At 43.8% G+C, this 26,691-nt stretch overlaps 1 protein-coding gene across 2 annotated transcripts in view; it reads left to right on the forward strand.

Moving 5' to 3' along the window:
- Window positions 1-7,784: 7,784 nt before the first annotated feature.
- Window positions 7,785-26,691, forward strand: part of RFX1 (regulatory factor X1) — a 57,170-nt gene continuing 38,263 nt past the window's right edge. The window contains exons 1-3 of one of the 2 annotated variants that reach the window (XM_066614912.1): window positions 7,785-8,105; window positions 22,243-22,352; window positions 23,210-23,293. In XM_066614912.1, the coding sequence (XP_066471009.1) occupies window positions 7,826-8,105; window positions 22,243-22,352; window positions 23,210-23,293 (474 nt within the window). In that variant the 5' untranslated portion in view covers window positions 7,785-7,825. The remainder of the gene's footprint in view (window positions 8,106-22,242; window positions 22,353-23,209; window positions 23,294-26,691) is intronic. The other variant, XM_066614911.1, reaches the window with a different exon arrangement.

Here is a 26,691-nt window from a genome sequence, read left to right on the forward strand (position 1 = left end):
AATCCTTTCCCAACTGCTCAAATACAGTTTTTTAATCTCATTGGTCCCAGAACTCAGCAGAAAGTTCTGCTGAGTCTTTTTGTTTCACATTCAGCTGATGTTTCAGCTTTTGATTGAAAGTCAGCCCAATTGATATATACATAATATATATACATTATGTATATATATACATAAGAACAGCCCTGCTGGATCAGGCCAAAGGCCCATCTAGTTCAGTATCCTGTATCTCACAGTGGCCCACCAGATGCTTCAGGGAGCACGCAAGACAACAAACAAGACACAACCTGCGTACTGGTTTCCTCCCCTGCATCTGGCATTCTGAGGTGGCCTACTTCTAAAATCAGGAGCTTGCATATACTTATCATGGCTTGTAACACATGATGAACTTTTCCTCCAGAAATTTGCCCTCTTAAAGGCATCTTGACGAGATGCCATCATCACTTCCTGTGGCAAGGAGTTCCACAGACTAATTGCACGCGGGTAAAGAAATCTACCCAAGTAAGCATGCTTTAGGATCAGGGCTTTAATAACTTCTTGAATGAACAGTAAGTCCTCACTGAATGTTGTTGATGGGTTTTTGGAAACTGCAATGAAACTACTTATAACAAAACCAATTTTACTGTAGGCAGGCTTAATAACACACTCTCAAGTGGCAGGCTCACTGAGTGCTTTCCTATCATGCTGCAAAACATTGTCATGCCCCAGAATGCCTTGCAGAAGGCATTTTGGGATGCAACAAGGCCAAGGAAGTGGGTTGTGGGCCCGCTGCAACCTGGAAGCAGTTTCCGTTATTCCTGCAAATGTGCAGCTGTGGAGGATGTGAAAGTCATAAGATTGAGAACTGCTGACCAACTTTAAAACATAACAATGTTATATGAAACAATGTTATATGAAAGGGACTTGCTGTACCCTTATCTGATAAAAACACTCTCTGAACCAGTATGGTTTGAATTATCAAAAATTTGTACAGGAGAACTAGCTTCACCATTGTTTTGGTGGAGCCCTGCTTCATCAGTTTCAGGGACTAAGTGTAGCCTAATCCCTTTATTTCTCATGCTGTGCTGTAGTCCACTCAGGCACATAGTGGCAGGCTGTCCCTGTCTCTCATTTTCTTCCCACTCTTGTTTGTTCTGAACACTCTTGTTTGTTCTGCTCTCTGTGTAGAGGCTGGAAAATGGCTCCCCTCCTCTAGTCCACCAAAGAAAGCTTTTCTTTGGTCTCCCTCTCAACTGGAACAGTTGGGTCATGTGACATAGTAGTCAAGTTCCTGTCACATTGACTTGGAGATGTTTCCTAGCAACTTTAAAAAAAAAAAGGCTGAAGATTTGTTCTAGCTAAAGTGGGTTATTTTTTCATTAAAAACTAGCTATTTTGGGGTGGATGTGGATGCCACTGGGCTCATGTGGTCCAATCAAAGTGGGCCAAATGTGAGAGACTTGAATGTTCAGTCCCTACTGGGATCAAGCCCAGTTGTGCTTTTCCATGACTTCCTGAATCCTCCCAGGGTCTAAAAACAGTGAGGTCATTTCCAAGTTTGGCATGTTCCAAAAGGAGTGACCAAGTGTACAGGAACCTTTGGAATGTAGCCTAAGCAGAGTAATGCCATGCTGTAGATGACACAGCTCCTGCCTGTAGGAACATAATCCTGATTCTCTCAACTCTGTTGGCATGTAGGAAATGTCTGGCAGTAACAAATTTGCACAGGGGACTGAAATCCACAAGGGATTTTTGTGTAGAACCATAACCTTTAAAAAAATTGGTCAAATTCCCAGGAACAACCATTGTAAGTTTTCAGCATTAGACCTACATAGAGCTGGGAAAATAACATTTTAAATTCCTGGACTGTTAGATCTGAGTTCTAAGCACCTACATGGCCAGTTAGCCCTGAGATTTTTCTAACCCAGACACTTTGAAAAAATCCCAGGCCTAATTGGGAAACTACCAAAAGACAGATTTGTACAGTCGGGATGCTGGGCTGGAAAAACGCTTCTCTCCCTCAGAAAGCTGCTGCCTTTCAAAGTAAACAGTACTGAACTGTAGGCACACCAATGATCTCACTCAGTAATCTGACATCTGCAACCAACAAATGGCAAACTCTTTCACTTCAAAGGGCATTAGGATTATTGTAAATTTGTAACTGGTAAGGGAAGTTGAGGCAAACAACTTTGTCCCAGAACCATGCAAAAAATAAATAAATAATTGAAGTTGTTACCAGATAGCCATCCTATTCAGAATGGGGACTCAAGACTCAATCCTACAATACCAATGCTAAAGACAGCCACTCCAGTCCTACAAATAACTCAACAAGAATTACCAGCCCATGTTTCCTCTCCCCCCACTATCATACCTGTTCATGCACAACTTAGGGTGCAATCCTAACCAACATTTATGCCGGCATAGGAGCCCCGGGGGTTCGCAAACATGCCGTAAAGCATGCTTGTGCCTCTGTGGGAGGAAGCTGCATCCAGATGCGCCGACGCATGGAGGCCTGCAGAAGCCTCCGCGGCGGCTTCCTCCCCACTGCTTGTGCCAGTGCACCTGCGCCGACACAAGCGGCAAAGGTAGGCTTGGGGGGTGGGGAGAAGGTGGGAGGGGGCGTTTCTGGGCGGGGGGAGGGTGGGCAATGGGCGGGAGCGGGCACGCGGGGAGCCGGGAGTGGGGCTGGGACCCGGTGGTTATGCCGGATCCCAACCCCGTCTCCAGGGAGAACAGAGCAACTTCAAGCCGCTCTGCTCTCCTCGGACTTGTGCCACCTCCAGAGGTGGCACAGGTCCGAGGAGACCCATGGGGCCAGCAGCCCTTACCCAGGGGTAAGGGGAAGAGCTTCCCCTTCCTCTGGTTGAGCCGCTGCTGGTCAGTAACCCACATTGGATGCAGCGCAAGCCTCCTGGCTTGCCTGCTCCAGCGCGGGCTAGGATTGCGCCCTTAGTTAGTTTTTTGTGGTACATCAACAAGCTGAAACAAAAAAGCAAGAAAAATCAACTCATCAATTTTACAGAAACTCTTCCTGTTTTCTTGGGAATGGTCATAACCACAAGGATCAAGGCAAATAACTGCTTGCAAGCCTGAGGCCCCAGCTTTCCAGTGCTGATGCAGCTATGTCAATGGGGTGTTTGCTGCATACTGTGAAGGGGGGATAGTCATAGAGGCCTCCTCAATGTAAGGGAACATTTGTTTCCTTACCTTGGGGCTGCATTGCAGTTGCATCAGCACAGGAAAGTTGGTTAGGATTGAACCCTGAACCACTTTTCTTTCCAGAGCGAGGAACAAAGTGTTATCTCTTGTTCCACCAACAAAGAAGGAATATCAGCTTTCTGTTTCCCATCCTTATGTCTCTACTCCCACTAGAGTTCCCCACACTTTAAGCTGGACTTCTTACTTTTGTATCTTGTGTCAGGAACTGTTCTGAGGTACCAACAAAAAGAAAAGGAGGCATTTTATCTTCTCCAAACTGGAAGGAAGGTGCTTGTGGGAGTTGTGAGGAGGCTTTTGTGAGGAGCAAGTGCTGCACTTCCATAGCAGCAATCCTCATACAGACTACAGTTCCCTTAAGCATCTTCACTTCTCTTCCTGTCTGGAGAAGAAGCTAAAATGGCTGCCTCTGAATACCGTAATTAAGTAGGAATGCTTCCACCCCGTGTCCTGCTTCTCAGCCCAGTTCCACCCCCCAGTTCACCAGACAGCTGCTCAGCTTCCCAGGAGGTTCCCAGAAGCTTCCAGGGGCTCCCGCTTCATTCACGGTATTGACCCACGTATAAATCGACCCAGGTTTTCAGGCTCAATTTTTAGGCATAAATTTTTTTACTTATAGGCGAGTATATACGGTATCTGCAACACTTTCCGTTCCAGCAGAAGCCAGCTAAGAAGAATTGAATGATCCACTACATCAGTAGTTCTCACACATTTAGCACCAGGACCCACTTTTTAGAATGAGAATCTGTCAGGACCCACTGGAAGTGATGTTATGACCGGAACTGACATCATCAACATGAAAAGTTTTAACAATCCTAGGCTGCAAGCCTACCCACACTTACCCAAGAGTAAGTCCCACTGACTATCATTGTTAAAAGAATATACATAGTAGCTTGTTAAAAGCACAGGTCTGTAACATTTCCCTAAATGGAGTTACATACCATGCTGGCATCAAGTTTAATATATTAAAAATAAAATATTGAAATGAATGGAGACCCACCTGAAATTGGCTCTCAACCCATCTAGTGGGTCCCGAACCACAGTTTAAGAAACTCTGCACTACATCATCAGCTGTCCACCATCTCACTGCAGTACCAAGTTCAAGGCATTCACATCAGCCATTCTGAGTCAGTCTAGGTGGGCCCTTTCAGGGAATGGCAGTTTTACTCCTGATGTTTTGCTGTTCATTGCAAGAATAGTTTCATGTAAGAGTCCAGCTTAAAAAGTGTTATTTGGTGTACCCATCCTTTTGTAGTGGGGTGTGTGTTTAATCTATATGCATTTCATTTAAATTTTAATTCTCAGTTTGTCTAGTTAGTGAACTGCTGCAGGGTCTTGAGATGGAAGGGGAGCATTGGGCTGACCAGCTGCAGCATCTAATGATTAGCTATGGCTCTTTCTCACTTGCTCTCTGCACTGGTCAGACTGGGAGTTACTGGAATAAACAATAGAATAAACAATCACCAAAGACAAGGAATCTTGGGAATCTCTTGGTTACAAAAGGGCCGTTAATTCTGAGAGGATCCTTCTTAAAACGAAACTACAGTGAGGACTGAATGATCTTTGAAAATATGTCCGATGTGCTATTTGAGGAACTGAGGCCAGGATGGTAATAGGGAACAATAAAAAGAAGAATAAAAGCTGATACCAAAAATAAAAACAGGACTGACTGAGATGGGAAGTTGATAGAAAATGCTTGAGAGACAAGTGAAAAATAATATAAACATCTTGTATGGAATTAGCTAGATGTTACCTTGTCCTTACTCTGTCCATGATGGGGGAGTCTAGTTCCTACACTCCTGCAAGGTGGGGTGCATCTTTAATTATAGAAACTGTGCATTAGACAATGAACCAGAGGCAACAACCAAGAGCATTGCTATGTGTTGACTTAAAAAAATCTAGGGAGCTTGAGACCTGCTGTAAGTCCATGCGAGGGATTGGGGAAGGCAGTGGGGGCAGGGGGAAGGCAGTGACACGATCCCCAGGATCATTTCGTGGGGGGGGGGCGGCGCAGGGACTGGCATGCATCAGTCCCTGCAGCAGCCTCCCAGAAGGTGATTGCACCCCACTTCCGGAGGTGGGGTGCAATTGCTCTGCTTTCACTTTCTAAAGGTTGGGGAGCTCTGCGGAGGGTTGCACAGGGCTCCCCGCACCCCCGGGAGGCTGCTACAGGGACTGGTAAGTGCGTGCCAGTCCCTGTGCCCCCCTTAGCAATGCAGTCCTAGGGATCATGTCACTGCCTTGCCCCCTGCCCCTTAAGGTGGCAGAGTCTAAGGCCCTCAGGCTGGGGTGTCACGATGCCCCAGTTTGAGAACCACTGTCATAGGGTATCCATGTAGGTGAGTCTGAGCTTCTCCTCCCTTTAACCAGGTGGGCTTGGCTACCCATTTGGTAGGCACATGCCAATCTCAGCAGGAGGGTTGACCAAAAGTTTTGTCTCTGGGGAATGTCAGACATGAAGCCAGGGGATCCATATAATGCTTGCCTGGCATGACAGGTAGCCCTTCTGTAATGATGCTGAACTTAAAAAGGACAAAGCTTACTTCAGGAAGCTGTTTCAGATGCTTTAAAAATGTTGAGACATCATAGAAGCCCTTGGGGATTAAAAAAGTCCAAAAATATTTGAAAATCGGGAGAATCAAGTGATGTGTCTGACTAAGGGCACAGTCCTGCCAGGAGGGTCGCAAATGTGTCGTGAAGCATGTTTGTGCCTCCTCAGGAGTAAGCCTCACCAGCGCACAGAGTGCACATGGAGGCTGAATCCAGCCTCTGCCAGTTTCTGCAGTGAGCCTTGCATCAGAGGTGGGAAGGAGGCAGGAAGGAGGCATTCCTGGATGAGGGGATGGTGGGCGGTGGGTGGCCCTGGGGTCGGGCAGATGGGGAATGGGAGGCGGGACTGGGATCCAGCACTTATGCTGGATCCCAACCCCTGTTCCTGGGGTGTTTGGAGCGACTTGAAGCCACTCCACTCTCCTTGGACTTGTGCCACCTCAGGAGGTGATGCAAGTCTGAGGAGAACCACAGGGGCAAGGGCACCTTACCCGGAGGTAAGGGGAAAATTTTCCCCTTACCTCTGGCTGAGCTGCTTTAGGCACCTATCCTGCGCTGGATGCAGTGCAAGCCTCTTGGTTTGCCTGTTCCAGCGCAGGGTAGGATTGTGCCCTTAGTTGCTTCTCTTGATAAGAGTCTCCTTTGCTTAATACCAGAGGCTAATGCCTTTTATCTGTATCTTTAGGCCATTGTCGCGGAGTACAAACTCTGGTGTATTGGATTTTGTTTCTATCGCCAAACTGTCCTCTCTTAGTTTGAAGATATATTGAACACTCAGGTGGAGTCTGATTCCAGACCAAAATGTGATAGTTTTTAGCATTGCCCATAATTAAGGAATTCTAAATTGATAAGCATTTTGCCCAGAAAACACTGAATTATCCAGACCTTTGTAAAGCTGTGGTATTTCAGGCCTTAGGGCGCAATCTTAACCAACTTTCCAGCCCTAGCATAGCTATGCCAGCGGGGCATGTGCTGCATCCTGCAGTTGGGGGGCAGTCACAGAAGCCTCCCTCAAAATAAGGCAATGTTTGTTCACTTACCTTAAGAGTTTCATTGCCGTTACCTTGGTGCTGGAAAGTTGGTTAGGATTGCACCCTTAGAACGTTAGAGATGCCAAGGCAGTCTTGTAAATAAATATTTTGAGAGTGCTATCCTCTCACATCTGATGTTTGGCACAGTTGTTTCTCCCCCTCCTCCTCCCAGTGTTGCAGATATTGCTGATTATTCTCTCCCTGCCACCATGGGGCTGTTCCGAACTGGGACTGGCAGTGATTATATAACTGCATATGGAGCTTCCATAGCAAGCCTTGAATTGAAGAGAGCAACTGGCAGAGCTATGTAGTCTGTGTGCAGGCTTTTTTTCTCCTTACCTTGGATATACCAAGATTACATGGAGGCAGTGGTTGTGTATTTACAAGGCTAGACCAAACCTCTTGGAATTGGAAATCATTTCAAAAGTACTGAATTCCTTTCACAAATAGATGTCCAGAATTTCACAAAGTGTGTAAACGTCCATCAGTGCACGACTTTTGGTGCACCTAATTTCATTGCCAGAAACATGGGAAGCTGTACTTGTGAGGAGAAGGAGTAACATGGCCCTACGTTTTGCATTGTTCCTCCTGCCGTGATGACCTTACAGCTTGTGCTCCATCCACATTTCCCTATGACTAATGGGTGAGCTGGGTGTTAAGGCTGCTGGAAAAAGCATATTGTTTCAAAAGGCTATGTGTGTGTTGGGCAGAAAGTGAACTCTGGAAATGCCATTTGTGCATATTGCAGTTGGACGAATACAAGATGCTGTATTCTGGACTGTCAAGTTTCCAGACTGAACTTTCACATGGAGTAATCATTGTACCTACTGCTATTCTTTTCTATAATTGACTACAATTAGGTATTACATGTAGTGCGTTATTAAGTTTGTACTCAGTGAATAGAATGGTAGAAAGCTCTTTCTGTTTGTAGAATGCTTTATAATTGATTAATTTGTTTTTTCTTTCTTTTTTGTTCTATTCGTTCTTCCTCTTTTCTTCAACGAAAGGAAGCAAAAAAAGCCTTATTTATTATCATTTTCCCCACTGTTGGCATGGCAACACAGGCGTACGTTACGGAATTACAGGCAGCTCAACAACAGTCACAGCAGCAACAGTCACAGCAACAGCCAGCAGCAACTGCAGTTACAGCAGCACCTGTGCCAGCAACAGCTCAACAACAGTATGTTGCAGATCTGCAGAATGCACAGCAGCAACAGCCTGCTCCAAAGCAGTATGTCTCAGAAATCCCGCCTCCTCAGTCACAGGCTCCACCTACTGGACAGCAAACACCAACACCAGCACCACAGCAGTACATTGTAGTGACTGTCTCTGGTAAGTGTGCAGGATGCGTGGGTGGGGGTAGTTAAAAAAAAAAAAAGACAAGTGCTGGTACCTGAAAAGGTTAGAACAAACTTGGACAAGAAGCCTGTGAAGGCTGAGGGAATGCATCACTGATTCTACCTTTCTAAACAATAGGAAGTGGGTTCAGATAGCTACTGTTCAGGCTGTCTTCTGACCCAATCCATGCATATCCTCAAACTAGGCAGGGCATGATTGTTCTTTCCCAAACAACATATAAAGGGCACCTGCCCCTCTCCAAAAACTGTGTGCCTAACTATCCCTGGCTGTGCCCAGTCTTTCCTTGTAAATACTCAGGAATCCACAGTATTCCAAGACAACTATTTTCCATAGTGACCTAGTTTTATAATTCAAAAAGTGACCTACACATTTTCATTTCTATCTGCCTTGGCATAATTTGCACCCTATTTCTTTTTGGCCTATCTTAGAGAACATCTGGAAAGAATTCGAATTGCTTTAAGGTGTATGGAGAATCCATACTCTGATTCTGAAGTATACTGTTTGTTCAAATAGGTTGAATCCTACACTTGGTTTTGAAACTGTTCCTTTATGATCCTCTAAATCAGGGTTTCTCAAACTGTGGGTCACGACCCACTTGGTGGGTTGTGAGCTGATTGTTGGTGGGTCCTGAAGCTTTAGCCAATAAGAAACAAGAAGGCAAATGCATGGAACACTATTGAAAGTGAAACCGAGCCATATCATGTGTTTACTCATGAGTAGGTGAACTTGCCTTAGTCCATTGGAAAGGGCAGGCTGAGCGGAATCCAATGACACCAGAATGGTCTCGATCAGATGGACTTAGCCCCACAAAAACACTTGAGAAGGAAGTCTCTCCCTCCAAGCTGTTGAATGTATTGAGCCCTATGGAAAGCGAAACTAAATACACATTTGCATTTACTCGCGAGGAAGCAAACATGCTTTGGCTCATGGTCAGGTCAGAGGAATGCAATGTCACCAGAATAGTCCCAATCTGATGAAAGTGGAGCTCAACAAATACTCCAGAGGGCAGCCCCCCCATAAAAAGAACAGGCTTGAACTAGTAAGGTAAACTTTTTTTTCTTTTTTTAGACTTGTAAAGCTAGGTAGGTCCTGACAGTGATGTTATTTGAATATAAAAACTTAAATTGAACTGGGCACTGGGTAGGGCTGAAAGTCTTATTGATTTTTTTGTGGCAGAGGGCTGTTGATGCTGGCAGACTACAGAGAACATTCACTTGGTGGAACAGGGCTGGCTTTCCTTTATTTAATTATTGTTTTAATTTAATTTTTTATAATTACCGTAGATACTCACCTATAGTACGTAAAATTTTTGTCAAGTAATCAAGCTCAAATTATCACTTCCCCTTATCTCTGGGCCAATCAGAGGGCAGAGCCTTTCAACTCTGAAAAGTTCTCAACTCAGGCAGGCACCTAGTTTCTATAGTTTCTTAGTTTCTATAGTTTCTATAGTAACTTTCCTGGGAAATTCCAGCCAAACCTTTTATTCTCCTCCAGAGAATTTTAATGTTGCTGCAGCCTGCTGCAGAGGCTTTGCATTTGGCAGAAGTCTGTTTTTTGAAACACCAGGATGGGATCCTCCTTTCCATTTGAAACAAAGTCAGCATATGCTAAAGGCATAAACATCTAGGAAACATATCAGCAATAAAATAATAAAGCTAGCTGGCTATCTCTATTAATCCCAATCGCTCAGCTGGGTCAGCTTCTCTTGTAGATCTCTTAGCTCTGGGGCTACCTATGAGGCCAGGTGCCCATGATGGACAATGGAGCTCACAAGCGTGCAGGATGTTGCACCCAAAAACTCTGCCCAAGAAGAACCGCACACACCCCTTGGGACATTCATTATTATACTTCTTATGCTAATAGTACTGAGGTGACTTCATACTTATTTAGACTGTCCAATCAGAAACTTTTGAGGAGAGAACCTTCTTAAAGTTGGCCTGGTTGCTAGCCCCTCATAGTTCTTTACCCCTCCCAACTGGAGATCCATAGCTGCATTCCATTCCGCTTGATCAGGCGCCTCTAAGGTGTTAAACATTCCAATGGGTTGTCATTCTTGTTGTCTGTCCTTTCTGGCCAGCAAAGAAGAGACAGCAATCACTTTGTTTATTTACTCACAATCTTGCAGCTAGGGACCCTAGCAACTTCTCAGTTACATTGTCTTAGTGTGGTTCAGGCTTCTACTGCCAACCTAGGCCTAACATGTACATATTCATGACAGGGGGCTGTGGAGGTAGGATTTGCTTTGATCTGCAATTTCTTATGTACTTTTCTAGTGCTATTATACTGTTTTTGGATGTTTTTGGATGCAGTGGCCAGAATTGCACCCAATGTTCAAAATGGAGCTGTGCCATAAATTTATATAAAGACATTACTTTATGAAACTAGCAGTTTTCTTTTCAGCTCCTTTGCTAATAATCCCTAACAGGAAATTTTGCTTTTTTTTCACTTCACATGCACACTGATATTTTCACCCCCATACCAAGGTCTCAGTTATTCAAACCCCACCAATATGTATGTGGACATTTTGCCCCAATATGCAACACATTATGTTTACTTACATTGCATCTCATTTGCCATTTTGTTGCATGTTTGTCCAGTTTGGAGAGAAGTTTTTAGTGTTACTTCAGTCATCTCAGGTATTCATCCTGAGTAACATCTGCAAACTTGAGTGCTTCACTGCTCATCCCATTTGAGTTTCCCATATTGCGCTATAATAGAGTTATGTAGTAGAGTTACTCTTCCAGTCTGCAGCAGACTGAAACCAATGCTTTTCAACCAAGATGTAAAATGACAGCACAAGCATATTTACCGTGCTTAGAAGTAAATCCCACTGTTCAGTTTGGCTTCCTTCTGATGTGTGTTAGGATTTAGCCCTAATTAACAAAAAAGCTATATAAAATAATTTGGATTTGAGCACATATCAAGAAGAAAAAAAAAAGAGCAAATGAATTCATATTGCTTCTGGCTTCCCTTGTTGTTTTAGCTGTGACTAGCTACTGCAGATATTAATACATTAGGCATTTAAGGAGGGGCCAGATAGAGATGTTTACAGTTAAGAAACTGTGGAGAGAATAGAGATAATTTTTCCCCTTTTGTTTTCTCCCTTTCTGACCTTTCATAGGTCACTCAACTGATAATAAGTTCATGACAGACAAAAGCATGTCCTTCACTCTGCATAATTAACTTACAGAATTTCCTGCTACACAACCAAGTAGCAGCTAGTCTAGACAGCTTTTTTAAAAAAGCTGTTAGTTATAATTGTTAATTGGAATCTTCATGTTTAGTAGCAGTAGAGCTCTGAATACTCGGTGCTGGGACACAAATAGTGGGGATGGGCTTTCATGCCCTGTACCACGTTTTCCAGACTCGCAAAGAGAGTGTGGTCCAACAAGAAGCTGACGGAACATACCAAGATCCAGGTCTACAGAGCTTGTGTCTTGAGTACACTTCTGTACTGCAGCGAGTCATGGACTCTTCGCACACAACAGGAGAAGAAGGTGAACGCTTTCCACATGTGCTGCCTCCGACGCATCCTCGGTATTACCTGGCAGGACAAAGTTCCAAACAACACAGTCCTGGAACGAGCTGGAATCCCCAGTGTGTATACACTGCTGAAACAGAGACGCCTGCGTTGGCTTGGTCATGTCGTGAGACTGGGCGATGGTTGGATCCCAAAGGATCTCCTCTATGGAGAACTTGTGCAGGGAAAGCACCCTACGGGTAGACCTCAGCTGTGCTACAAGGATATCTGCAAGAAGGATCTGAAAGCCTTAGGAATGAACCTCAACAGATGGGAAACCTTGGCCTCTGAGCATTCTGCTTGGAGGCAGGCTGTGCAGCATGGCCTTTCCCAGTTTGAAGAGACACTTTGCCAACAGACTGAGGCAAAGAGGCAAAGAAGGAAGGCCCATAGCCAGGGAGACAGACCAGGGACACACTACACTTGCTCCCAGTGTGGAAGGGATTGTCACTCCCGAATCGGCCTTTTCAGCCACACTAGACGCTGTTCCAGAACCACCATTCAGAGCGCGATACCATAGTCTTTTGAGACTGAAGGTTGCCAACAGATGTGAGCTTCCTGAAAGCATTTCTTGGCCAGTGTTGGAAAAAGAGATGCTTGATTGGGATGGACTCCTGATGTCATCCTTCACTTTACATTGTATTATGTGTTGTTGTTCATCTCTATGGATGATAGAATGGTATGATCTTTATATATTTCATGTTTTATATACAGGCAGATGCAATCTTAGCCATCTTTCAGACAAGCTAGGATGGCAAACATTTGGAACAGTTACAGTTCCCTGTGGAGAGTAACTAGCAAAATCTGATTCTAAACATTTTTATTTTGAAGGAAGTGTTCTGCAATAGCCCCACACTTCTGTCTGACTTGTCAGTCCTATTGTGCTTTTGAATATATTTCATCAACATAGTGATGAAAATGCAGGAAAGATGAACATAGGAAAGAAAATGCAGAAAGCATGTTTCTAGGGCTGCAATCCTATGCACATTTACTTGGGAGTAAATCTTTTTAACTCACTGGGGTTTACTTCTAGTAGACATGCATAGGATTATTGTGTAGGGCAGAAGTTCCCAAAGTCCTACTTGGACTTTGGGACCACAGTAAGTTTTTGTAGGGGCAGGCGGATGGCAGCAACACAATCTGAGTCAGATAGAATTTTTAATCTGATGAATAAACTAGAACAGATAAACTAGGTATGATATCTAATGAAGAAAAGGCAAAATGAAGAGAGCAGCTCCACAGGTCGAAAAGCAGCAACATAGTCCAATAGAGGGATTCTATGTATTTAAAATGTATTGAAAAGTGTCAAATATTGGTCCTGACTCCAGACTTGTTTCCAGTATATACTCTTCATTAGGGACTAGAAAATTAAACAAAGAATATAGTAATAAATAATATAAATCACTTTCCCTATTAAACAATATGTCATTCAAAAAGCTACTGAGCCTAAGAAAAATATATATCTGACTTCCAGAAGAGTAGAATCCGTGTCTGTTGCCTCAAAAACAACAGAGTCTTCTAGCACCTTGAAGAAGTTCCAGTTTATTTCAGATAAGCTACAGTGAACCTCTGCCCACTTCATCATGTTCATGCATCTGATGAAGTGGACTGCAGTTCATGAAAGCTTATGCTGAAATAGTTTGGTTAACCTTTAAGCAGAAAATTGAAAAATAGATGAAAAAAGATGTATGTGTAAAGTTGTATATACAAGAGGAACATAAATATTACGAACATAAGGGAATACAAGGTCACAAATATTGAAATAAAATAAATAGATCAAGCAAAAGGTACATTATTGAACAGAGAAGGTAATTAATATTTACTGTTTTCTCTATATAATTTTCAAATTTCCAGATGAACAGCACATACTTAAAATGGGAAAACTATTTGACCCTTCTCAGTAAATTTGCCTCATCTATTAGATTCCGCCTTGTTTCCTGCTAACTTTTTTTTTTTTTAAAGGCAGCAGTGATTGCCTAATTGGATGCTTTGGTATATGTCTATAAAGGAGGAGCAATAGACACATCACAAAGGAATTGAGTGTTAACAAAATAATTGGAATGTGTATATTGAACTGCAGTTGATAGGAGAGTCTTGTTGAATTCTTTTTGGCACCTGCATCAACAATGAAAATTTGCATTTAGAATTTAGATGTTTTGATCAGAATAGAACCCAGCTTAGTCTTCCACAGCAGGACTTTGCTGTCTCTAATCCATTTTTAAGATAGTCAGTGAATTTATCTATGCAACTTTATAGCTGTTCTGGATTATCAGTCTGTGTACAATCTGTTGGGAGACTTGACATGAGCTTTGCATCAGAGCTCTGCTCAGCACAGTCTTGCTGATCAAGAGTAAGATTCCAGTTGATTTATGTATTCTAATGACTTCAATAGGAGAGATTTAAGCCTGTGCTTAGCTCTTTCCCATTAACATCAATGGTTCTTGAAAAGGCTTAATTGGCTGCATTGTGCCTCAAACGGTCAGAGCCAAACTCCACTGCTGCTAAATGGTGTGTGGATTGTACCATGAGCCATATGGAGTCTCGACTCTGCTAGGAAATCTGGGCATTCATTTTTGCTGAATATTTTGTTTGAATAATCAGTGGGAAGACACACATCAGTAAGGATGTTTGTGCAGCTTGTAGGCTAAAGGAAGAGGTGATCAGTTACAAGTTCTTTCCCCTTTCACCTCAAAGGTGATTGATTGGTGATTGATTGATCACACACAAAGCGTGTGATTGGTCTGTGGAACTCCTTGCCACAGGATGTGGTGATGGCATCTGGCCTGGATGCCTTTAAAAGGGGATTGGACAAGTTTCTGGAGGAAAAATCCATTACGGGTTACAAGCCATGATGTGTATGTGCAACCTCCTGATTTTAGAAATGGGCTATGTCAGAATGCCAGATGCAAGGGAGGGTGCCAGGATGCAGGTCTCTTGTTATCTGGTGTACTCCCTGGGGCATTTGGTGAGCTGCTGTGAGATACAGGAAGCTGGACTAGATGGGCCTATGGCCTGATCCAGTGGGGCTGTTCTTATGTTCTTATGTAAAGGTGTTTGAACCTAGGCTTTGAACTACTTTGAACTAGGCTTTGAACTATCTTTTGTTAATTAGCTCAATAGGGCTGACCCAAGACATTTTGGTGTCTGGGGCAGAAAATCCAAATCCCTCTCTCACTAAATTAATACTTGGGACACAATCACTGGGAAACTCTTCTGTGAAAGCCTCATGAAGTGAAGCTGCATGAGAACACAATGGATTGTACTCCATTACTCAGTTCTGTCTGTCTTCCCATTTGCTGCCCTTATTGGTTCTCAAAATCAGCTGTTTCACTTTGCTTTGTGGTGCTGCTGTCTCTGTATCTTGAAGAAGGCAAGGCAAACAGCCAGATAGAATTCCTGCTGCCTTTGGTAGTGTAATGCAGTGCTTCATCTGACCTGAAACCTTATCCGAAGAAACCTGGCCTGCCTCTGATTCTAATCAGGTAGTAACTAAGCTGCTGAGTGAAGCTGTTTGATTCATGTCATAGCTGGAAGTTTTACCAGAGTTTAGATTTTCCTAGTAATCAAGCCACTGGAAAAGTCAACAACATTCATTTTCACATCATTTAGATCTCTTGAGATATTGAGTACTGTACTCTCTGGATTTTGTATTTTCTCCCGCTACCCCTTCCCAGTTCTAAGTCCAGAAGCCTATTGATTATAGCTGCGGTTTTCAAACTCTTCGGGAGTTTGAAACCCGCAGTAAGTCTTTGCGGGGGTGGAGGAGGAGGCAGCAGGAGCAGGGGGAAGGCAGGGGGCTGCAGGGGACTCAGGGGGCTGCAGGGACTGGGATGCACTCACCAGTCCCTGCAGCAGCCATTCCTGTGTGCAGGGTGCCCTGCGCGAGTGCCTGCAGGGCGCCCCAGGTCAGGGAAAGGGAGAGTGGAGTGATCTGCTCTGCCTCCACAAAAGTGGAAGTGGAGCGCGATCGCCCCACTCTCCCTTTCCCTGACCTGGGGAGTCCTGCAGGCGCTCGTGCAGGGCTCCCTGCACACAGGGACGGCTGCTGCAGGGACTGGAGGGTGCACCCCAGTCCCTGCAGCCCCGTCACAAGGGAAAGCAGATCAATCGTGCTCCGCTTCCGCTTTTGCAGAGTGGGGCATGATCACTCCGCTTTCACTTTTCCTGACCTGGGGAGCCCTGCCGAAGGTTGCACAGGGCTCCCCGCACCCCGAGGAGGCTGCAGGAGGCTTGGGCAAGTGCACCCAAGCCCCTGCAGCCCCCATGAGCGGAGCGATCCTGTGGATCGCGCCGCTGCCTTCCCCCTGTCTCCTGGCTGCCCTGCCCCTTAAGGGGTCAGAGGCCAGGACCCACATGCTGGGGTGTCACGATGCCCCAGTTTGAATACCACTAGATTATAGTAATATTTTGCTCTTGTGATCCTTTCTTTTGACGCTGCTGCATTTTCTACATCACTTCAGATTTTCTGGACACTCATCTCAATATATATTTAAAGGTTTTCTTTATAGTGTTCTTTGTATATGCATATCAATGGTATTACCCTCTAAGAAGCAGCTTTGTATGTTCAAGTGATTGATAGAAAGATATAAGACTTAGGCCGCAATCCTAACCAACTTTCCAGCACTGACATAAGGGCAATGCAACTCCAAAGTAAGAGAACAAACACTGCCTTACCTTGAGGAAGCCTCCGTGACTGCCCCCAACTATAGGATGCAGCATATGCCCCACTGGTACAGCTATGCCAGTGCTGGAAAGTTGGTTAGTATTGTGCCCTTATTTGAGTATCTGAGCCCCTATTATTTTTGTTGGGGACTTAGGGCCCAATCCTATCCATCCTGCAGTGGAGGGGCAGTCATAGAGGTCTCCTTACTACAAGACAGTTGTTCCCAATATTTTTTCACTTGCATATCCCTTGGCAGCCCATTTTCGTAAATTGTACCCTTCATTAGCCCCATAAGGCAATGCCAGCTCCGCAAGGCATTCTAATAGGGACCTGCCTTTTCCGCAATTATTCAGTTCTTTTTCAAGTACCCTTAAAAGCCCTGGCAAGTACCCCTGGGGGGTACATGTACCCCAGGTTGGGAACCACTGATGTAAGAGAACATTTGTTCTGTTATCCAGGGGCTGCATTGAGGCTGCATCAACTCTGGAAAACTGGATAGGATTGGACCCTTAATTCTCAAAAACTGCTACTTTTTTCAGTGTTGGTATCTTACCTGCATAACCTTACCATCAAACCTCTGGGCTAATTATATAAGTTTGCCCTTTTACATAATCTGTTTTATTTTCTATCTGGCTGAGCAGGTAAAATCAGTCAATTCATCTTTGATTTCTTTTCTATGTACTTTTCTGCATGTTGTTGGTAGAATAATAATTTAATTTAATTTTCTTATTTACTGGTAATGACGTGTGTGTTTTGGACGAAACAAGAGACAACAAAAAGATAAGGTAATTTCTACTGTTGATGTGGGGATATGTGAGGTTTTGAGTTACATAGCCCCTCTTCATTCAACAAATGGAATTGCTATATTTCAGTTCTACTAAGGATGAAAGAGAAAGCTGGGTATAAAAGCAGTTTTTGAATTTACTTTGCTGAAGTTCAGCGTTGTTAGTTCATGTACCCTGTCAAATGGTTTTGATATTTTTGTTCAAGTCAGTTTCATCTGGGAATGTAGTAAGCTCCTATTACCTCCTCCCCTCCCCATGCTATTTGCCATTGCAGAGCAATACAGAACACAGCTGAACAAGGAAAGAGACTGTTCTTTGTGGTCATAGTCAGTTTCTTTCCAGGTTCATGCCAAAGATAAATGGCCAGTCCCCCATCCAGTTACTTCCCTTCGTTTCAGTGGAGTTGAACAGGTTTGTAGCAACTGAGGATTTTACTCAGAGATTTTGCTGGATAAGGTTGCCACAATTGTCTTTCTACTTAAACGGTGACCTTCAGCTGAATTGCCAAAGTGTACACCTTGCTGGATGTCACCTTATGAAAGCCTTTGTGCCTGGTGGCAACGCGCTAGCTACAATCCATCTGTGCAGATGCAGACGTTGATTTGAGGACAATATATTGCTTGTTCCTCTTCAAGGAAGACCTTGCAGCAGAAATAGTCAAACAGAAGTATATCTTTGGGTGTGTACAGGCAGCAAGTTTGCCTGTAGTTGCTTGCTTGAGTGGAGCCCACTCCCAGAATATATGCAAAAAATTGAGGCAATAATCAAGTACAATGAAAAGAACACAGAAGTGCTTGATGAACATCTGATTTCCTTATTCTGATTAACATCTGATCATCTGATTAACAAGATGACAGTGGTCATTCTCAGCAAGCTTCTATGACCTTAGGCAATCTACCTTCTCTTTTGTCCTCATTATCCCCATATTGAAAAGGGGGGAACATGAGATAGACCAGAACTCTCTTAATATAGGCCAGAATTATTATTCCCATACTGAAAAGAGGGGAACCTAATTCTGACCTCTCTTAGGGCCCAATCCTGAGCCCATGCGCACTGGCTTACCACCGGTGCATACTGTCGTAAACTTGCCTTAAGGCACGTTTTTAAGCCTTAACATGGGTCCACCGCTGGAGGTAGCCCAATGCAAGCTCGCACTGGTCCAGCTCTGGTGATGGGGCCATGTTCCACCGCCCGGCAGTCACCCAAACTGCCGAGTGGTAGAGAGGTGAGTGGGGGTGTGAGGGGGAGGCCGGGAGGAGGCATTCCCGGATGGGGGAGGTGGGGGGAGGCAGGGAGGAGGCATGGCAGGAGCAGGAAGGGAGGGGGCAGGATCGGTGGCGCTCTACTCCACCGGATCCTGTGCCCCGTATTGGGCCGTGTGGCCCGACACAGAGCTATCCAATTCTGTGGCAGCTGCCGTAGAATCGAGTAGCCCCATTGCAGGGCTACTTCCTTTACTCAGGGGAAGGGGACGAACGTCCCCTCCCCCCCTTCTATAGTTCACATCGTGCACTGGATGCTTCAGCAGCTGTTTCGCCACCACAGCAGCCCCACACTCCGGGCAGTTCAGGATTGGGTTGCCAGTGAGTTGTTGTCAAGTTTATTGCTTTGGTATATGAGAACTACTTGAACTTCATAAGCATAATGTATAATATAATTCAATAATTATATTAATTATATAATTATATATTTATAATTTAAGCATAATAATAATATTATTATTATATGTACAACCCACCAAAGTCAATCCATTATTATTTGATTGGCATCTCAAAAACCGAAATCTAGATGTCGAACACTGACAAAATGTTAACAGGCAGCCTTAATGCCCTAAAAGTTAAGCCTGGTCAAAAAAGTTCCCACCTGGCAGTGATAAAGGCCTTGAGGAGACTATAATTCTGTCCTGTGGGCTAAAGTCTGTTCCTAGCAAAGATTTCGTGCCTTCTTTTCTTTCCAGCTGTTTTTTTATCAGATTTTTTTTCAGTCAGATTTGCTAGAAGATGAGCAACTCTTTCCAGGTGACCTGCCTGCATTTCTTTTAATTGTATTTAGGATGTCTTCACCTTTTGTATTTTTAAGATTGGAGGGCTCAATAGAGTAGGTTGAGGACACCTGACCTAGACCCTAGGATTCTCACAAAGGCCTACAACTATACAAGCTCTGGGAATGTGTGTCAGACCATGCAGGTGTCTTTTAAGGAACTAAATGGAGTCTATCTTGTGGACAGAACATTCTCATCTCTGAAACATCTGAAATGTAGTGCACCAGCCCATGATCCAGCTATGTGCACAATCCATATTGGTTATGTAGTGCTGATCATTCTTCATATTACCGAAGCATCAGCTTTCCAAGGGAACACTTTCGAAAGCCTACAAATGATATTAGTTTTTCTAAGAAAATAAACAAATCCACGAGCCTAAGGCAGGTGACCCAGAGTGACTTTCCTGCCTTTTCTCCCCCTCCTGCTGAGCATGTCAAATGAGACACTCGGGAAACGTGAACTCCTGCTTCATGATTACAATCGGGTGAACAGCCGGCATCCGCCACCCCATCCTGAGAAGAACAGAGGGTGTACCTACTACGATGCGAATGTTTATTCAAAACCAACCAGCCTCGAGCTTTGGTAGGAACTAGCAGGGATTAGCTGGCCAAGGTTCCAGGTTATAAAAGCCTTGCTTGTTTTATTCTCAAGGAAAGGAACGGCTAGAGCTGAAACCCTTTTGGAAGCCTCACCATGTTTTATGATTGCCTTTATGCAATGCCTTTTGACCGTAAGTACTTATGAAGTGCTTTTCTGCTTAGGATCCACCAGGCTGCCCTGGATATTGAGCAGGTCACCTGCTCTCTTTGCTTTCTTGCAAATCCATTGTGTTCAGTGGAATTACAGCAGAGAAGCTCAGTGTAGGCAAGAAATGGTTAAAACTGCCTTGCTGAGCATCAGAATTTCAGAATTCTCATTTCAGTGCTGGAAGCATTTTGGTTTCACAGTTCCTGCTTGATTCATGTAGTCTGCTCTTGCTTTTGAGGAAGAGATACACCTGCACCCTAAGAGTATTTATGAAACAGGGAACTTTTACAGAAAACAATAAAACCTTTCATTTTTTCTCTTAGCATAGTATTTCTCTAGCATGGATTCAATACCAACAATGCAGTATTTGGTTCTGATATACTTGTGGGAGGGTGTCAAGGAGGTGGCCTTGCTGCAGGAAGAACAGCTGTCCCCTCATTTAATATAGTTAAAAATCAGGTGAAATGTTCATTCTGTGGCTGGAGATTAAAAGCGCATAGCCTTCAAATATTTAAATTTTTAAAACCATATAATTTATAAAATGATGTGACACTTCTGCGATGGAAGGGGATAACCACTGTGTTGTTCACCACTTTTTTTGTTGCTGTTGCAGAAGAGCAAAAAGTACTTTTGAACTGAACAGTACTGCAAAGATTGTGATCAACCTCTAAAGAAATAAAAAGTTCCAGAATGGTAGGGATATGTGAGGACTTTGTCACTGAATACTAGCAGTGTATGCATTAGGTAGCCATGACACCAAATGTATTCTACGTAGTCTTCTGAACAGCAGTGGATATGTTTGCAGTACGCATTTGGGAGGGGAGGAGGAATTGCATTTTGTCACCTACGAAATATTGCTGTTTGAATGCTGGAAAAACGAGATATCTCTTCAACAGAAACAGTACTTGACCACGTACATAACAGAATCCTTGAAAAAAGTGAGCAACAACTGTGCATTTATTGTACAAAATAGCAATAGTCTGAAAACATCTGGGGGCGCCACAGGATCATGGAATGCTATTGCCACTCCCTTGCATCTAGCATTCAGAAATAGGCTACCTCCAGAAATCTGTCCAATTCCCTTTTAAAGGCGTGTTGGCCAGATACCATCACAATATCCTATGGCAAGGAGTTCCACAGATTAACCCATTTTTGCCTGGCCCACAGGTGTATACATTTGGTCCCTGTTGTTGTGCAGTAATTTCTTTTAATTAAACACTGGATAAATAAATATTTCCTTTTGTTGGTTATAACTCTCCTGTCAGTCAATTTCAGCAGAGGTCCCCTGTTCTGGTGTTGTGTGAGAGAGAAAAGAACTTCCCCTATCCATACTATCCATGCCATGCATAATTTTGTATGTCTCAATCTTGTTCCTCCTCAATTGTCTTTTTTTAGACGGAAGAGCCCCAAATGTTGTACCCTTTGCTCATAAGGAAGGTGCCCCAGCCCAGTAATCAATTTGGTCTCTCTTTTCTGCACCTTTTCCAGTTCCACAATATGCTTTTGAGATGTGGTGACCAGAACTGAACTTAGTACCCCAGATGTGACCTTACCATTGATTTGTACAATGGCATAATAGTATTGGTCGATTTATTCTCAGTCCTTTTTTTCATGATCCTGAGTATAGAATTGACCTTCTGCACAGCTGCCACACACTGGGTCGACAGTTTCATCAAGCTGTCCACCAGAACCCCAAGATCTCTCTTCTGTTCCATCACAGAGAGCTCAAAACTCATCAACCTATATGTGAAATTTTGTTGGGTTTTTTTTGCCCCAAATGTATTATTTCTGTGTTTAAATACTGCTAAAAATAATTCCCTGTTCAGAGACTAAGGCAATGATATTTATTCAGACTAGTGTGATCCAAAAAGTTTTCCTCTCCAAAAGACAGAACCAGCTTGACTGACTAGACAAGCAATGCAAAAAGTTTCTTGAGGCTCAAGTGTTTCTAAGAGCAGCAGGGAAGTCAGGGTAAGTAAGGTCTGAGAAATACAGCCCAGGATCCCTTGCAGTGGTGCAAAGGATGCTAGTGCATCTTTTGTGTGGAAACAGCTAGTGGAGGTGGCAGACTGTCTTGTCTTAGTCTTTCACAATAGAACATCGGGACCCATACTGTCAGTAGTCCACAAACCATTATTAGAAATTAAGGTGACTTGAGACATAAACGCCCAACATCTGAGCTGTTACATGTCATTGCCCTGGGGAACTTGAGTCTGGTCTGGTGCTCTATCCACTAGTTTGTTTCCCCTTTGCTTTCCTTTTGAAATATCTGTCTGGTGATTGGAGAGCTGGATCTTTCCTTGATTACTTTCCTCCAGCTGTTCCTGCTAACACTTCTGCTTTGCTCTCTGCAGAAGGCTCCATGAGGCCCAGAGACACAGTTTCGGAGTCCAGTCCAGGTTCTGCAGCTACACAGTCAGGGGTGCCTACTCAGGTGGTTCAGCAAGTCCAAGCTACTCAGCAGGTATGTGGATCAACCAAAGATCTTGAAGTTGATAAGACAAAAGTAGATATAATACAGCAGTCATAATGCATCTCTTTAATCAGAACGACTTTGACCTTTAGAAAAGGAAAATGACTTCCAATACATTTGTTAGTGGTGTTCAGAGCTTGCCCAAAACCTCCTGGCACCAGTGGCTGTCCCCCTTGATCATGTGCCGCCCTCTGCTCCTTTAATTTTTTGAATTGGAAAAAGAAGAGGTGGACGGAGCAGAAGAGTATGCATATTGGACAGGAGAGTGGTGGATTCTTTCACTGAGTCTCCCTCTTCCTTTTCCAAGCTAGCAAAGGGGATAGAGAAGGTGGAGCAGTGAAGGCAAGTAGGCAGATATGCGTACTCCTCAGCAATCCGCTGCCTGAGCTGAGTGCTTCAATCCATCTCCTAGATGGGCTGGCCCTGGTGGTGTTGAAATAATGTGTGAGGAGAACTGTGAGCCAGTCTCTTTTATTCAATTCCTGAACAATGTTCCCTGTGGATGCCTTCTGCTGCTGTGCAGCATTGTGCAGCAGTTGTGATGCCATCTCTGAGTGATCAGCATTGGCACCACACACCATCCCTAAACGTCCAAGTTGGCAGGGTTTAAGCTGCACAGAGCTTGGCTTCAAGCTGTTTCTGCTATGCAACTTAGTGGGAAGAACATTCCTAATTATATGAGAGGACTGGGATATGGTGGGTAAAGGTCTGAAAGCTGGAGTTTATAAGACCTTGCTGTCTCTGTAGGGAAGCTCTAGGTGCTGTACTTAGTTGCTTTTTGGGATAAAATGTTTGCCTATCATTGCCGTGAACTGTTTTTGTTTCCCTTGATTCTTTCTCTTTGATAGAGGCTACTGGTCCAGGCCAGTGTGCCAACTAAGCCAGGAACAGTATCCCCTCTGCAACTCACAGGTGTGCAAGTACCTCAGCAGGTGAGTCTGAAGGTCTTTATGATGCTGCTACAAGTGGTTGGTGTGCTTTCAAAGAACTTTCCTTTATCTAGTGACATGCCTCCTCGGACTACATCTTGGTGCTGCACCTGTCTTTGAGAATATGTGTGTAGCCACAGCTATCTTACAATGCAATCCTATGCATGTCTACTTAGAAGTAGGTCCCATTGTGTTCTGTGAGGAAAGTGTGCATAGGATTGCAGGCTTACTGTCATGAGAAGTAGGGCATATGTATGCTAGATGCTCAGACTCATCTGACTGGCATAACTTTCCCAAAGGAAACCTATGAATTGTTTTGTGGGGGTGCTGCCATCCCTAGCTTCCTTGCAGAATTGTTTTTTGCCAGATTACTCTGAAGGAAGCTTTTTTTTGGAACCTTATTTTTATTTAGAATAATAAATAACAAAAAATAGTTTACATCTAAATTAGTACAATATTACATTGTTTAATGTTTTCCTCAGAAAAACAGTCACCCGCAACCAGTTAAAAACACAACTATATTATTAAGATCCACAAAAGTCATCCGTGAAGGACGATCTAAGCATAGGATTTTTGGTCTTAGGGCAGGATGTTGACTGTGATTCTTCCGTTCTCTTCTATTCCTCTCTTAAAGAGTTTGTATTTCCAGCTGAAGTTTCAACCATGTGGTCATCCCATTGAAGATTCTGAACAGAGAGATTTATAGTATCATAGAGTTCATTTTATGTTGTTAGAGTTATTTTCTTCAGAAAACATATACCCCACCTTTTCACCCTTGTAAGAGCTCAAGGCAGCTTGAGTTTTGCAATTATATCTTCTTGCTTGAAGCAGGATATGTTTATGCCTAAAATAATCCTGACAGATGAAAAATGAAGATGATGTATTAGATAAGGTTCATAAGGAGTTCAGAGAAACAGGTCTGGTGGACAGGACCTGGTCCATTGCTATAGTTAGGACAGAGAAACAATTGGGCCTAGGTGACCAGTTGGATTGGTTGATAACTCTGGACATATGATTGGTTTGAGCTTTTTTAAGTGTAGCAGGGCTCCTGTATCTTATTTCACTGTTGTCTACCTTTGGGATGTCTTGGTTTCCAGTCTTGATATTATTTCTCAACTTGTGCTCCAAGAACCTTGCCTGCTCTTGTTCTCTGCCTATGGAATGGAGGGGAGGCATGGCTGAGCCCAGGGTTCCACAATTCCACTTACCATGGTAAGTGTTTGATGTGCAGTGCAACTTCAGGGAACATCCCTAAGGCTCAAGGCTAGAGAGGACATTTGGGGTTGCTATTTTTGGGACTGGGCTGTAAAGTACTCTGAGTTCCCCAGCAACCTAGCATGAAACATGCCCCAGCCTTATGCTCCCCATCTCCAAGTTTAGGAAGTTCATTGCAATTGCAGGCATAATCTCTGCCTTCCTCTCTACCTCCAGACTTGGAGCCAAGAAAGAGGGTGGGGGATTGTTCCCCATTCAGAGGCGCAGCACTAAGTCAGAGCCAAGGAAAGGGGCAAGTTGACACTCACAACTTTTGGCTTGGCTACCAAAGTCATCCAAAAATTGTGGACCCTGGCTGGGCAACTGTATTAGGGGCATTGGTTATATATCTGTCTAGATACATGTATGTACATATATCTGCATGTATGTATGTGCAAGTATGTATGTCACATTCAAGGTATGGAGGGGGTCTTCCTTGGTGCAGATATTGGGTAAGGCAGTTTTCAGTTTCATTCCTGCATTTGCATTGATAAGTACTATTGCAGTCTCCTGTGGGAGTTTGATCTACTGGATGTTGTTTTTCTTTCCTTTTTTTGGTTTATACTCTTGTCCATGCCTTCGTGGCTACGGCCAACTTCATTTCATCTTGCTTTCTAGCCTTATACACATTTGAAATTGGTTCTGGTATACAATCTCTCTCCTTCCCACCCTAGCACACTTCTTTTCAATTTTGCTACATAGAACAAGATTTTGAATGGCCCAATCCTATCCTCCCCTCTTCCCCGCTGGTGCAGCTGCACCAAAAAGGGATGTGCTGTATCCAGCAGGGGTGGGAGGCAGATTGGGAAGTTTCAGATTTAAATCCCCTTGCACCTCTGTATGCCTCCTGCAAGGGATTTCCTTATACCTGTGCTAACTCTTTCACTCTAGCTGGTGCACGTCTGATGAGAGAGGGGGTGTGGAGACTGGGAAAAGGGAGGATAGGATCCTGTATGCCCTCCTGCAGCCTCACCACTCCCATTTCCCCCCTTTCCTGGCCCTGTTTCACTCCTTGCCTCTGCTCTTTACCTGCTCCAGTGGGCCTGGTGAGATCCACAGATATCTGGGGAGCAATACCTCCTCTTGCAGCAGCGCTCCCAAAATGGCCACTGACAGAGCACTATACACTCCATTGGCAGCTCTTTCATGACAGCGGAACTCTAAATGCATGAATGGCTATGCATGATAGGATTGGGCTGTAAATTTTCTGGTCTCTCTGCCATGAATCAGCTGGCAGGTTGCTCTTTGCCATTGCAGTCTGCAGCAGCCACCATGATAATCTTGCCTCTGTTAAACCAGTTTCCTGATTTACAGCCCAATGCTAGACATGCTCAGAAGTTAGTCTCATTGAATTCAAGGGAACTTATTGGGTAAGTATGTATTGGGTTGCAGCCTAAGCCAAATCAGATGACTGTCAGTATGGATGGAGAAAACACTTGAGATTACCTCAGAGGCTTGGCATTTGGAGCATGGTAAGAAAAGGCATAATTAGTCTACCCATATGAAGTTTATTATTGTCTCCAAACAGGTAACTTTCTTGGGTTCAGTGCTGATTGCCCATTAGGTTCCACTGTTCCTTTGCAATGATCTGAAGTGATTCAAGTCATTGTTGTACAGGACCTTGAATGCCAAAGAGCCTGAGAGCCACTTCACACAGTGAGAGAACTATGTTTACAGAAAATATTTTCCATGTACACAGCAGCACAGCAAACATAAGTTTATCTTATCGTAAAGATCTGTCTGCCAGGGTGCTGGAATGTATGCACAGTAGTAGATAAGCATTTGCTTCTGCCTGGTGTGTGAAATAGTCTCAAGAGTATTGCTTTGTAATTTTTGATGTGTAAGTGTAGGCATGGTTTGTCCAGGTTTCTTCCTTAAATGGGTATTCCTTCAATGATCTGAAAAGATAGGAAACCTGACAACACCTAAGAGGCAGCCAAAAGTTGTTCAAGCAGGTGTGGGAAATTTTTCAAAATAATGTAATTGGCCCCACCATACTTTTAGTGCTAGATACTTTTCTTTTAGAGACATTTTGAAAGATAGATATGTCAAAATATGTTCAGAATATGAAGAGAAGCAGTGCAGTATAGCAGATAGAGTGTTGGACTTGGATCATCAAGACCTGGATTCACATCCGCTCAGCCCTG

This window comes from Tiliqua scincoides, chromosome 2, assembly GCF_035046505.1.
Source record: "Tiliqua scincoides isolate rTilSci1 chromosome 2, rTilSci1.hap2, whole genome shotgun sequence".
Lineage (NCBI taxonomy): Eukaryota > Metazoa > Chordata > Lepidosauria > Squamata > Scincidae > Tiliqua > Tiliqua scincoides.